This window comes from Durio zibethinus, chromosome 27, assembly GCF_047325235.1.
Source record: "Durio zibethinus cultivar Kanyao isolate XHJ-2024 chromosome 27, ASM4732523v1, whole genome shotgun sequence".
In the NCBI taxonomy this organism is placed as follows: domain Eukaryota; kingdom Viridiplantae; phylum Streptophyta; class Magnoliopsida; order Malvales; family Malvaceae; genus Durio; species Durio zibethinus.
This window is the reverse complement of record NC_143188.1, coordinates 11,194,857-11,210,053: the sequence shown is the minus strand read 5'-3', so window position 1 is coordinate 11,210,053 and position 15,197 is coordinate 11,194,857. Positions and strand designations below refer to the sequence as shown.

The 15,197-nt window shown below is 24.5% G+C and overlaps 2 protein-coding genes across 2 annotated transcripts; one reads left to right on the top strand and one right to left on the bottom strand.

The window, feature by feature from the left end:
* Nucleotides 1-309: 309 nt before the first annotated feature.
* Nucleotides 310-2,286, bottom strand: LOC111279580 (uncharacterized). Its single transcript, XM_022866525.2, has 3 exons — nucleotides 1,866-2,286; nucleotides 1,337-1,723; nucleotides 310-779 (listed from the first exon to the last, which is right to left on the bottom strand). The coding sequence occupies exons 1-3, from the start codon at nucleotides 2,181-2,183 to the stop codon at nucleotides 750-752; spliced, it is 735 nt and encodes a 244-aa protein (XP_022722260.2). The 5' UTR covers nucleotides 2,184-2,286; the 3' UTR covers nucleotides 310-749.
* Nucleotides 2,287-13,946: 11,660 nt separating this feature from the next.
* Nucleotides 13,947-14,691, top strand: LOC111279592 (uncharacterized). The gene is made up of 3 exons (XM_022866546.2): nucleotides 13,947-14,187; nucleotides 14,266-14,337; nucleotides 14,434-14,691. Exons 1-3 carry the CDS (start codon nucleotides 14,020-14,022, stop codon nucleotides 14,488-14,490), a joined length of 297 nt encoding a protein of 98 aa, XP_022722281.2. The 5' UTR covers nucleotides 13,947-14,019; the 3' UTR covers nucleotides 14,491-14,691.
* The last annotated feature ends 506 nt before the right edge of the window (nucleotides 14,692-15,197 follow it).

Below are 15,197 nucleotides of genomic sequence, written 5' to 3'. Positions count from 1 at the left end.
AAATTTGTTCAATGCCATCTCTTAAGAATAATCGTATTTGATTGTTTATTTTGATCATTGGTTTTTTAACCAATCCAGATTGGTGTCCTACAGACAGGTCTATTGTTCATTGTCTTGTTATCGTGCCATATGAGTTAATGTTGGTCTACCTGGTAACAATCTTGAATGACATACTAAGTTTAAGGAATCATTAAGGCTCAGAGTCATGAGCAAATACTGAAGATTAGAACTGTTTTAATAGGAATGCCAGAGAAATGACTGAATCAACAGTAAATAACTTTTTTTCCCCTCAAAGTTGGAAGAAATTCATAGCTTGAAATCTCTCTCGTGTAAAATAGAAGTTCATTGAAATCATATACAGGAGTAGAATCTTTTTCTGATAAAACAGAATAATTTAATCTAGCAAAAAAACTTAAAATCCAGCAAGTTTTCTAGAATGCTATTCTTGATACATTGCCTAAATAAACTCATTGAGGTACAGAGTATGGGAGATGTTGATCAAGACCATGAATCCTAACTCAATCCCAACATTGAACAGAGACACGAAATAATGAAGTGGGTTGATTGAGACCATGCCTTGAAATGTGCCAAAGCAGATAGCCTTAAGCCACTGTGCTCTCACAAATCCCTCCTATGTATTGAAAATCCTCACAACGCCTCTTATGGGAGCCCCACAAGGTCCTGCTTTCTGGAAGCTAGAGTCTGCAGTAGTGATGCTATGACATTCACCACCCAAGGACTGCAAATTTTCAAACAAGATCCAGCTGCCGCCTCTTTGACTGAAACAGAAAAGACAGCAACTCAGACACTTCAAAAATATCCACCTCAGCAAAAAAAAAAAAAAAAAGTTATTAAAATGGCAAATGCATTAAGTAATGACATGGTACTTCACATTTCCCTCTTGCCAAGCATTGGTAAAAACATCATTTTCCTTTTACTTTTCTCCGACCCAGCTCCATCCTCCTATTTTTCTCTGCTATCAAGCAAAGCCTAAAAGGCCGAAATTCTCATGGACAAAAATCTAAACTGATGTAGAACTTGTCCAAAGATTGCAGCATTTTACTCTTAAAAACTTTGATGGCATGGTTTAAGTTCCATGGCATCAGGCCATCTCCAAACAACAAATGGAGCAAGATATTTTCATCCTATGCTTCTCCTAAATAATTTTCTTTCTTTGGATGGCCATCAGAAAACCATAGTCTTACAACTGTATCAAGGAAGTGACCATAGAAAAGTTGCACTAAAAAGGACTCAACTTCAATTAGAAGATATAAGAGGTATATATATAGAACAAAAACTAATAAAACTAACTACAAAGAAAATAGGATTCTCTTACATGCTTTCGTTGAACATCTTCAAGGAATCTCTCAGGATACTCCAGAAATTCAGTACAGTCATTCTTTAAAACTGCTGAAAGCTCTTCTTTCCCAGCATTCTCGAGGTTCCTAATCAAAATTGTAAAAGTCAACTTATCAGGGGAACAACCTGATGCCTTGAGTTTCTCATATGTCTCCATTGCCTTCTCAGTCATACCCATTTTTAAATATGCTCCAATCATCTCAGTGAATGCCCTTGTATCAGGTTTCAAGCCATCGTTTTCTAGTTCGGTAAAGAGTTGTTCAGCCATTTCAGTCATTCTGTTCTTTCCCAACAGCTGAATCATGTCACAGTATAAAGACATGTCCGGTTTGTACCATACCTCCTTCCTCACAAATTCAAAGACCTAAATCCTGACATCATTTCAGCTAAAAACCCAGAATTGAAAAACAAATCATAATACATAAAGCTCTAAAGGGTTCCTTCCAATTCATTTAGGCAACCTAAGAAAATTTTCCAAAAAAAGAAAATATACAAAAAAAAGGTACCTTGACGGCTAAGTGGAATTCATTTTGTCTTTGCAACTCAGCCAAAGTGTCCAAAAGGTCAGATTTGAGTAACCTGGAAAGTCTTGTGGAGAAAACATGCTGTAATTTGGAATTGGATTTGGCTAACTTGAGGGAATGGACAGCTTGGATGGCTTCAGTGGAAAGCACCCTTGAACTCCGCAAGGGTTTCCTTGTTCCTCCCCTTAGCCCACATGTGACAGTGCTAGGATGCTGGAGATTGTGGTTTTGGGGTTTTTGAAGAAACCCCATTTGAGGGATATGGGAGAATTTGAGGCTGCCCATTAGAGGTAGTTTCATTTTTTTTAATGGAAAAGTACAGAGTGGGAATGTTGTTTTTGCTGGTGAGAGAATCAATCGGGTTTCGGAAATTCCAAGACTCCAATGGTTCCTCCTTGCTGGAACTGCATTATTTTTCTGAATTTAAATATGAGAGAATTCGTTTATTTATTTATTATTTTTAAAATTATTTTTTAAATATATTTTTAAAATAATTAAATAAAAATATATTAATTATTAATAAAACAACACTATTAAATTTTAAATAAATATATAATTAAAGTATAAAAAAATTCAAATTTTTGAATGAAGAGAATTTTAAATGTATTTTTATAAAAAATAATTTGATAAATATTTAAAATATCAATAATGAAAATAAAATTTTTCATTATAAAAATTAAATTCAAACATTATTTATGAAATAAAATTGATACTATATATATATATATATATATAAATATTGATTTATAATTTTATATAATTTAACTAAAACGAATTCGAATTCACTATATAGCTCAATTTATGAACAATAGGAAGTATGGTTTTATTTTTCATATGCTTGCATTGGGTTTCATTATATTTGATCAAATATGATTTGATTTTTAATTTGTTATGATTTGCTTCCTCTCAAAGTTTGTTACAAAGTAGGAAAACGTTTATTACTATTTCATAGTCATTTTTGATGGGACAGCATTTTGATTGTGTGCTGTGTATGGATTCTATATTGTCCATCTCTGCAACTAAAACGTAAAACCTAAAATGGAAGAAAGTTGTTTCGAGAATGTGGTGAAAGAGCATAAGGTTAGAGTTTAGCCATAGATAACATTAGATTACATGGACAAGTAGAACCAGATTGGAGTTTAGACAAACCTTAACTTAATATCAATTAACAAACTCAAGTGATGTGAAACTTGAACTTGATAGTTTAATGGCATTGGTTAATCCCCTGTTTTAAAGGCGTGGTCTTTTCCTAATTGACTCCTCTGCGTAGGATGATTTGATTGTGCCTGAGGCAAGTTGGTATTCCCAATCTCAGTGGCTAATTTGCTTCTTTCTTCAGGGTAGAGAATTCCTGTCTCAGCAGCATGTTCATTGGTGCTAGATTGGTTTTGAAGCATGATATTGTTATCTGGTGTAACTATCATTTTTAATATCTCATCAACATTGCAAAGATTATAATCAGACAGGTCCCGAATCATAGACAAGCAGATATTAGTTCTTCCAATGTTTATCTTTATCTATTTGGATAAATGATAAGTCTTACCACTAGTTAGAAATTCTCTGTATCATCATTTTCAAAATTAGCTAGGCTGCTGGACCTCTCATTCTCACCAACTATACTATGTTGATTGCTTCTTTCTTCAGGACTGGTCCTGTTATTGTCAATGGCAATTAAATTCTGGGAGGGATTACCATGTTCACTGGTGCTAAATTGATTTTGAACCGCAGAATTACTATTTGATGATCCTAGCTCTGTTCTTAGCAATCCACTAGTGTCTACCCAGTCCTGAATGATAGATAAATGAGCCAGTTTCTGTTTTTTTTTTTTTTTTTTTTCCAACATCTGCATGAGTAAAATGATTAAAAATTTTTCCTTTAAGGCATCTTACTCTTGAAATTGCATCAACTGCAGCATAATTTCCCAATTTTGAAGTTAGATTGGAGACTTCAATCTTCTCAACAAAATTATATTGATTGCATCTTTCTCGAGGGTAGGTCTTATCATTCTGATTGTCATTATCTTGTTCATTGGTGCCAGATTGATTTTGTACTCCACCATAGTCATTAAATACTTCCACTTCCAATATTGGTTTATAGGAGTCTGACCATTCCTGAATCTTGGGACAAGCATCATTGAAAGCAATGAAAGAATTTCCTACAAGGCATCTAACCTCTGGAGCAGCTCCATTCTTCGCAACTTGATTTCTTAATTTTGCAGCCAAATGGCGACTTGATTCACCCTTCTTGTTAGAAATGTTGGCTTCCTCATAATGTTTCACTAATTTACCAAAGAAGGAATGTCTTCTGTGCTTACAACAAAAGGTGTAGCATTATTTTATACTTATACAGTGAAAGTGTCATTTTTGTCAAGCAAAAAACTTTGACATCAAAGTTGATCACTTTTACATGTTTATCTCATCACATTTAGTAACTTTTTTGAAGAATTTAGAGCTACCTGTCATTAGCTTTCTCCATTGAATTCATTATAAAGTGTGAATTCTAAAAATATCGACCTAAATATTTTTATAAATTTTAAAATTAATAAATTTATTTTTACATATATAACTTTTATTCATTAATGTAAATTTAATTTAAATCAACTAAAATTAAAAATATAATTTATGTGAAATTAAATTACTTAAAATTTTAATTTCAAAAGTGTTAAAAGTGATTAGCTAAAATATCCTTAATAAATGTTTTTATAAATTTTAACTTAAATGAATTTTTTATTATTAAATTTTTTTATAATTAGACTAAAAAAAGTCTAAAAGTGATTGATTAAAATACTCTTAATAAAAGTTTAATTTTAAAAATTTTAGAAGTGAGATTGAGTAAAATATCATTAGTAATTTTTTTTATATGTTTTAATTTAAATTGACTTTTTTTTTATTATTAGATTCATTTTTTTATAAGTAGAATGATTTTTCACATCAAATAAAAATACAAATAGAATGAGATCAAAGTTTGATGTGCATAGGAATAAAATAATTATTTGGAATTTGTTTATTTAATTGTTGTAAAAACAATTATATTATATGTAGTTTATGTTGATAAATAAATTCATTAAAGATAATCACCATTAAGTCATTGAAACATTTTTTTTTCTATTTTTTTCTTTTCAAATTTTTTGTTTTACTATAGATATATATATATATATATGTTAATGATTTTATTATTTATATATTTTATGAGTTAATCATTTGATCATTGATAACATAATTAAATATTTTTAGTTTCTTAAAATAACTTTTTAATATATCATTCTTATAGTTTAGTTTAACCTCTATAATTAATTTTTTTTTTACATTTTTTCTTCCAAAATTTTATAATTATTATTCTCATGAACAAAAACTAATATAAAATCAAAAGCAAATCAATTGCACCCCCTTTACCAATAATTAGCACTATGTAATTTATTGAACATTTTAATTAAATTTTTCACTTGTAAAATTAGATAATTCAAAAGATGGTATGACTACTAATTACTCAAGATTGGGTTATGTCAAATTGTCATAAGAATTGTCGCCTTGATTGAAACAACAACTTTCTCTTAACTTTTCTCTTAATATGTTTATATATGATTAATTTATATCTCAAAATTATTTAATTTTTCTCAATTATATTAAATTGCTCGCTTTTTTTGTCATTCATATGGTTGAACAACCTAACGTAAATTATTTAAGTAAAAAATTATCAACAAAATAAAATTAATTGTTTTTAGTGAATTCTTTAAGGTTTAATAAAAGTCAATGGATCTATCTTTTGAATATGTTTATGCCAAAATTATATTCATTCGTAAAAATTTATATTGTCAATGCTAAAAATGAAATCATTATAAATTATATAGGTATTACATAATATGTTTATTATTCTTAAATTTGAAATTTTTTTAATAAAACATAACAAGTATCAAGTCAAGAAATTATTTTATTTTATTTTTAAAGTTATATATTTTTATATTTTTATATAATAAAAATTTATAAAAAATAAAATTTTTTAAATAAAGGAAATTTTAAGTTTTCAATTGATATAACAGACAATTACATTAAATTGATGGAAGCATCAATGGAAGATTAACCTAAGCAGAAAAATTAGATGAAATATTGATTGGTTATACATAACTCCATTTTTTTTATATGACAAAGAAGGTTAGTGCTATATGATTTTCAATGAAAAATATACAAATATATTAGTTTCAAAATTTTTCATGATTAATATGAAACCCTTTTATTTGAAAAAATATTGTATGCTCCTTCATTTCTCCTTTATGTTAGTTTAAGAATGGTCATGCTTGTATCAAAATTTAAAGATTAATGCATTAGGTAATCTTTGTTCAAAAAAATTGAAATTTATCGAATTAATTATCACTATTACATTTAATATAAAAATATTATTATAAATTATAATTTAACTAAACTTAAAAATGATTTAAAAGCATTCATTAGCAAAATTTATTTGATAAAATTTTATTTAATTATGTATTTAGTATTTCAATCATTTTGAATTTTGACTTTTCATAATTTCAAGTTGGATTTTAGATTTAAGATCAACAACCAATTAAATTAGGTCAAGTTTTATCATCTACTTATGTTCATAGTGTACTCAATTATTTACTTATGTAACTAAGCAAATTTGATTCAAAAATTGGTGCATGTTTCTCTTAATTTAAAATGTTGGATTTAAATCATCCTAAATCCAAATAAAAAAAATATAATCAATTACTTATAATTGTAATTTCATTTTAGAAATACTTTTAAAATTAATAAACTAATTAAACCATAAAGATAGGAAAAATCAGACATTGAAGACAAAAAGAAAAAAAGCTTAAATAAGAAATTTTTAAATTGTTATAGAAGATGAATAAGAAATATTAAATTTTGATTAGGTTCTTATTTCAATTTGGATTTTGGTTATATTCAATCATTTTGGGTGTTAAATAACTAAGATGTTGACTTTCAAAATTAATTGAAATTGAGTCGAGTTAGTTTATTTCTATAATTATGTGTATTATAATATTTTTAATTAAATTAAAATTTAAAATAAGTAAAAAATTTATTTACATTCAATTTGAGTTTTGAATTATTTTAAGTTTGAGTTGATTGATCAATGTTGTTTTAGCTATACTTTTATGATACCAGTAATAAATTGCAAAATAAAATGATAATACAACATAATAAAAATTTAAGTGTAAAAATTATGGAGATACTAATAATAATTCTATAAGAAAATCCATATGTCCGAGTCATGTAGAGATTAAAGAATAAATTTTCTTTTGAAGATTTAAAAATTTGTATTGTAGAAATATTAATTTAGATCAATGAGTTTATAATCGTGCATTTGTTGATTAAGTTGTTGTTATATGAGTTGAAGGAAACAATTCAAACATTTTGTTTGAAAGAGATATCACAGTTTATACTTATTTAAGAAGATAGCATAAAGTTTTACATTATTTGAGTTGTTATAATCCTTTATAATATTCTTTACTCTTAAATGGAAAAGTTAATTGGTACAAAATATCCAAAATCATTGTGAATGATGGTAGTAATAATAAAGCAATAATTAAAAATATACCATCATTTTGTTTAGCAGAAGAAAGTTTTTGTGGAGAATGCGAAGGTAATTATTATATATTTAATATTTTTTAAAATTATGGTTTGTTTAATTTTTATAAATTTTATTTCGTAAATTTGTTTTCATTACTTTTATCATATATATAATAAAATTTTTACCTAAAATTATATATTTAAAGATAAAAACATAAGGCAGATTTTATTACTTCCATTGATGACAGAACACTTCAAAATTTTTAATTTTTTATATGCAGTTATATTTCGCTAATAGGTATAAAAACATATGCACTAATAATTCAATCAAATCATTAATAGAACTTATCTTAATATGTACTACTTTATCATGAACTAACAAATTAAAAGAATATATTAAAAATATTGACTTAATGTATATTGTATATATTTATTTAATTTAGTTCTAATATTTGCATTAGTATAAAAAGTTATGGTTTTAACTTATTATTACATGTTAAACTATTGATAGTAAATTAAAGTATTTACTCATACTTTTCAAGCTATTTACTCTTGAACTTTTTTTTTCTTTCTCTAACTATGAATTACATTATCGAACATACATTGTGATTGTTTCCTTTTTAGATAGCATACATTGTGATTATTTTCTTTTTGGATCTATATAAATAATGATAATATAATAATAGATAATTAATAACTTAGTAATTAATTTTTGAAAACTTAAATGTAATCAATATAATTTAGTAGTAATCATTGATAACTTAGTAGTAAATTAGTAATAACTAATTAATAATAAATGAATGATAATTGAGTAGTCAATAGTTGATAGTTTTTTAGTAAATCTGTAATAATACAATAATAAAGACATAATACTTTAATGATAAATCAGTTATAATATAATTATAATATATAACAGTATAGTACTAAATCAAGGATAACTTTAAAAAAAATGATAATTTAATAATAAATCAATAATAACTTAATAACAACTTAATAGTAAATAGTGATAATTTAATAGTAAATCGATTTCAGTTTAATAATAATTAATTGATAGTAGTAAATAATAAATAACTTAGTAGTAAATAAATCACAAATTAGTAGTAAAAAATTGATAATTTAGTAGTTATCTATTGCAAATTTAAAAGTAAACTAGCATAGTTTAGTAGTAAATCATTGATAATATAATAATTAAACATTTATAACTTAATAGTAAATCATGTATAATTTAATATAAACAATAATAACTTAATAGTGAATCATAGATAATTTAGTGGTAAATTAGTGATAATTTTGTGATAAATAATTAAAAATTAAGTAGTAAATCAATAATAATATAACAATAAAAATAAAAATATATAATATTAAATCATTGATAATTTAGTAGTAAATTGATAACTTAATAGAAAATCACTAATAATGTAATAGTAAATTACTAAGAACTTAGTTGTAAATCAGTAATAATTTAGTAGTAAATTAGTTAATCATTAACAACTTTTTAGTAAATCATTGGCAAATTAATAGTAAATTAGTTATAATTTTATAATAACTCATTAATAATTTAGTGATAAATTATCAACAATGATTGGTAAACGATTCATAATTTAATGAAAAATAATTTATAAAATTAGTAGCAAATCATTCATAAGTTAATAACATATCGTTGATAGCTTAATAGTAAATAATTAATAATTTAATTGTCAATTACTAATAACTTTTATTATACTTAAAGTTGTCATGGATTAAACCATGGGTACTAGCAAAAATGAAGTCAAAACATTCATTTTATGGATTAGGATACACCTATCATGGACATATTCAATAAAAAAATTAGTGAAAAATCATAATTTTGAATAAAATAATGAAGTTATTATATAAAAAAATTACCTCGTATATTATTGATAGACTTTTAAATTTCTTATTTCATAGATGTAAATACATAAAAACATATTACTAAATTAATAAAATATTAATAAAAAATAAATGATAACTTAGTAGTTAATAATTGATAACTTAATAATAAATCGATGATAACTTAATAGTAAATTAGTGATAATTTAATAGTAAATCAATTTTAATTTAATAGTAATTAATTAATAAATTTAGTAATAAATTATAAATAACTTAATAATAAATCAATAATAATTTAGTAGTTAATCATTGAAAATTTAAAAATAAATCAATATAACTTAATAGTTAATCATCGATAACTTAATAGTTAATAGATAATAACTTAATAGTTAATCATTGTTAATTTAATATAAATCAATGATACCTTGATAATAAATTATGACTAATTTTGTAATAAATTTATGATGATTTTGTAGTAAACAATTGAAAACTAAATAGTAAATAAATAATAATATAGAAATAAATATATAATGATATAATAATAAATCATTGATAATTTAGATGTAAATTATTGATAATTTAGTAGTAAATCACTAATAATTTAGTTGTAAATAAGTGATAATTTAGTAGTAAATTAGTTAATTATTGATAACTTTGTAGTAAATTATCTATAAATTAATAGCAAATCAGTTATAATTTTATAATAAATCATTAGTAACTTAGAAGTAAATCATCAATAATTTAATATTAAATTAGTTATAATTTAGTATCATTTATAAATAGGTAGTAAATTAATGTTAATTTAATAGTAAATTATTAATAATTTAATAGTAAATTGTTAATAACCATAGTTGTTAATTTCGTTTTGATATTGACCGGTATACGCTAGTTATATCAAAATACGATATACCTAAAAATGATTTTTTATACCAAATTTAATACTGGGTAACACTAGTTATTTTCGTTAGTTTCTCCTAGTTTTGGTGAATTTTGGTGAATTAGCATGTTTTGGCTAATACATGAATATGAAATATATTTTATAATTTTTAACTTATCTTTTGTTGTTTAACTATTTTTAACCTAATAAAAATAAAATTAATTGACAAAATAACCCTTGAAATTTGAGTTTTTTTTTTTTATTGTAATTTGTTTTCTTTTATATTTTATTTTTTCAAACCAAAGTTTATAATTTTATATTTTATTTTTTCACACCAAAGTTTATAAGTATTTCAATCTATTTTAAGAAAGCAATTATGCACTTTTTATAAAGTTTAACAATAATAAAACTTTGATTAATTTTTTCATCTATTTATTTTTATCTAAATATTTACATAAAAAATTTATTTAAATATCACATGATCAGATTAAATGTTTAAAAATATAATGAAAATTTTATGATATTATTTTTTGTACTTTTAAACTTATTTATTTGATTTTTAAAGATATTGCATATTTATTTTGTAGATTATTAATAGTATTATACTGTATAAGCTTATGCATATTTATAAATATATTTGTACCAAATCAAAAAATTCAAACTAATATGTCAAAACAATTGGTACCAATGTATACCATATTTTTGTAAAAAATCGAAACGTTATTCAGTATGATATTAACAATCTTACTGATAATATAATAATAAATCAATAATAATTTAATTGTCAATCATTGATAAATTTTTTTTAAAACTTGAAGTTATTAGGAATTGAATATTGGTTAATAGCAAAAATAAAGTTAGAAATTTTATCTTGAGAGATTAAGATAAACTTATCATAAACCTATTTAGTGAAAAAAATTTTAAAATTGAATGAAAAAAATAATATTATTGTATAAAAAAATTATCTTATACTAGAATTTAACCTGTACTTTCCTAGAAAAATCTATTATTAAATATATGATGAAACAAATTTTATTAATAATTACTAAAAATATATCATAAGCTATCAAAATATTATTGAAATTACATCAACAAATTACTAAAAGTTTATAAAAAATTTCCAAAATTGTATCAATAGTTACCAAAATTATATAAAAAGTTACTAAAATTTTATCAAAAGTTATTAAAATAAAAATTATATAAAAAAATAAAAAATTACTTACATTATACTAAAATCAAAATTAAATTATTAGTATTTATTGTTATTATCATAATATCAAAAAGATTATTTATTGTAATGAATTTAAAAAAAAAAAAATTTACATACATCAGACATGTGCCAAAAACTAATACGATGATATGTCACAATTCACAACCAAAACAAGAATGAATTTTGCATGAAAGAGCTTGAAATAGGAAATAAATGTTGTAATATAGATGGAAGCTCTAAGAACATGCCTTAGTGCTTCAATTTCTCAGCCATTTGTCATTATCTGATGACAATATAAGGAAGGTGAAAGGCATTTTCTTGAAGGAAATTACCTGCCAATGTCTAGCTTGACTCCATCCCGCCGTAATCTTCTTGATTCTTCTCCTTTTGAGTGCCATTGGCCAGTCAGTCACCTTCTGCCTTCTAGATTTTTCTTTTTTTCTAGTTGGTTATGTTCCCCGATGAATGGATTATTTTTTTTATTTTAAGTATAGTGTCTTTTTTCTTAAAAAAAAAAGGGTTAATATTATAAATTATTAATAAATTATAATAAAATATTTAATGTGATTTTTAAATTTTAAAAATATTTATTATAATATTTAAATTATAAATTTATTAATGAATATAATACTAATTTTTAATATGATTAGTTTTAAATAATGAAATATGACATATAGAGAATTTTCTAACTATTATATTAATTAATAAATTTATAATTTAAATATTACTTTAAAAATTTTTAAAATTTAAATATTATATTAAATATTTCATATAATTTAAAGTTTATCGGGAACATTAATCCTAAATAAATAATGAATCAAGCGTTTAATTTATCTGGATTCTTGAATCTTCTAACACAGCAGGCATCCATGACGGCCACTTCATATATTACAGGAATCAACTTGTGTCCATTGCTATAAAAATCTACTCAATTCTTTGCCTGTGCTTGAGCACTTCAGTTTCCATGCCAGTGCTCGATCTTTAATGCTCCATCCTCGATCATTTTTTGAATGACTCAAAGGATACGTGGAGTTTTATATTTAATTTACAAAATATTATTTATTTTGATCGATAAATTTTATGATTTTATTTTATAAAAAAGAATTTATAAGTTTAAATTTAAATATCTATATATATATCATAATAAAATTTCATATTATCCTAATATAAAATTAAAGTATCATAAATTTTTTTCATTAAAGCTTAATGTTCCTGTTAAGCTTAATACAAATCACATCAAATATTAGATACATCCAACGTGTAACACTTAACTTACGTAAGATTTTAGAAATGGTTCCCACCAATGTAGCATTTAACTCCCGTCCGATTAGTGATCATTTTGATACTATTTATGGAGATCCTTACCTAACATGTGAGGTATTATCCGTTTTGACTCAAAAATTTCATGATTTTATTTCATAAAAAAATACCTTACAAGTTTAAATTTAAGCATCAATTTAAATATCATAATAAATTCTAATACAAAACACACAAATTCACTTAATCACATCAAATATTGGGGACGTTTAACGTGTAACACTTAGCTCATGTAAAATTTTAGAGATAGCTTATATCATGTAATATTTAACTTTCGTTCAACTGATGATTATTTTAATATTATTTGTGGACATCTGCATTCCTCCTGTGAGATATTGTTCGTTTTGATTTAAAATTCTCATAATTTTATTTTATAAAAAATATCTCATAAAGTTAGATTTAAACATTAATTTAAATATCATAATAAATTCTTAAAATATTTCAGGGATTAAGGCATCATAGTATGAAAATTCAGACATGGCCAAGGATGGCAAACTAGAACCCTCTATCTCAGCAGGAGCTGATTGCTTTTGTTATCCGACAATATTTGAATTCCTGAACTCATTGCGAGTTAATAGTACTAGATTGATTTTGAAAGTGTCCTCAGTCATTGGGCAAGCATTTTACATATGATTACTTATTATATTATTTCATTGAAAAAATTTTCTGGTTATGCGACTCTGTCTATGCCTTTATGTAATGCTTTCCTTTTCTTGGTAGCATTTGATTTCATTGGATTAAGTTTCCAAACTAGCTCTTTTCAATTTTACTATAACCTAATACTGGAAAAATTTTGCAATATTCCTATTCACAAAAGCAAAAATTTTGATTTTTTAAAATTATTATTTATTAATAGTTTATACTTATCATTTGTTAATTCAAAACTATTAAAATTTCATGATTAAATAGATAAAAATTTATTATCAAGGGTCAGTAACGTTTTGGTTCGAATCCTTAATAAAAATTAAAAAGAAAAAGAATGAATTTTTATTATTACACTCATGAAGAGGGCTTAAATGAATACTTTAGTTATCTAATATTAAAATTTCTGCTTACATGTTTATTTTAAATTATATTTTTTTATTAAAAAATTATTCAAATAAAAAATTTGTAAATATTGAAATTTAAATTTTAAATTTAATATCATATAAAAAATTTAATTGTATAATTAAATTAAATTAAATTAAATTATGTGGTAAGAAAATATATCTATTGACATGTGCCATTTTCTCCTAACCCTAGTACTATTAAACCCCAAACCCTCCAAGGCAAAAACAATAGGTTTAAACATTTTGAACTGAAAAAAAGGAAAAAAAAAAAAAAAAACTCAAAGTACTGCACATGATGGGTAGCAGCTGGGGGAGAAGAGTGGGAAATGTGAGATCATTCATGGGAAATTTAATGGGAGGCCTCAGAGGATCAAGCAATCTGGCTTCTTGGGTTGTTGCTGGAACTCTCGCTTATTTCCTTTGGGTGAAACCCTCTCAGGATCTCCAAAAACAGCAACAGGTTTCTTCCCAATTTCCCAACCAAACTTTTTCCCCTTTTGTTTTTGTTTAAAACTAAATTTCATGATTGATCTTGTAGGAAAGGGTAGCTCTTGCAGGTTCAGATCCTTATCGCTATGTAGAGAAACGAAAACCAATTCCGGATCCTCAGGTGTTTGACTTATTGCTTTCTTTTCATTTTTTGCTTTTCTCTCAAATATGTATATTAAAAAAATAATTTTGGGCTTTTCCTGTGAATGCATGGTAGGAGACGGGATTGATATACGGCAACAAGAAGAAATCTGATAGTAAAACAGAGGAATAATGTGTTATACAACTAGTTCGTAAGTTTGGGTTTCAATAAGTTTCCAAAAGCTGTTAGAATTTGGAATTGAATGATGATTTTGGGTTAAATGCTCAACTTAGGATTTAAATTTTGAATAATTTTCAATTAAGGATCATACATTTTATTTTAGATTAAGATCAAATGTTTTCCATATTCTTTAAATAAAGATTTTTTTGCCAACGGAATGAGTTAAGTGAACAACACTCGCCGTTAAATAGAATGATATTTAGTTTGCATGTAGTATTTGTTAAGAATTTTTTTCTAACTGAAATGGAATGAGATAAGTGAATAACACTCGCCGTTAAATAGAATGATATTTAGTTTGCATGTCATATTTGTTAAGAATTTTTCTAACAGAATGAGATAAGTGAATAAAATAGAATGCCATATTTAATTAAATAGAATGATATTTAATTTGTATGTCATATTTGTTGAGGCGGCAAATAAAAATATTATTTATTGGTGATGTGTCATTTTTTCTTTTCTCTCTTTAATTTCTTTCCCTTCTCTAACAGTTAGATCACTATTCATCTCTACCAAAATTATCATGTTCAACATTATAGGGAGCTTTCATCTTTGCTGCTGCTGCCATGCTAGTAGGAACCATCGTTGGCAATGGCATTTCTTCCTCTTTTCTCCTCTTCCTTGAGCAAAAACCCCAAAACGAAACCTAATTGGCATGTCTG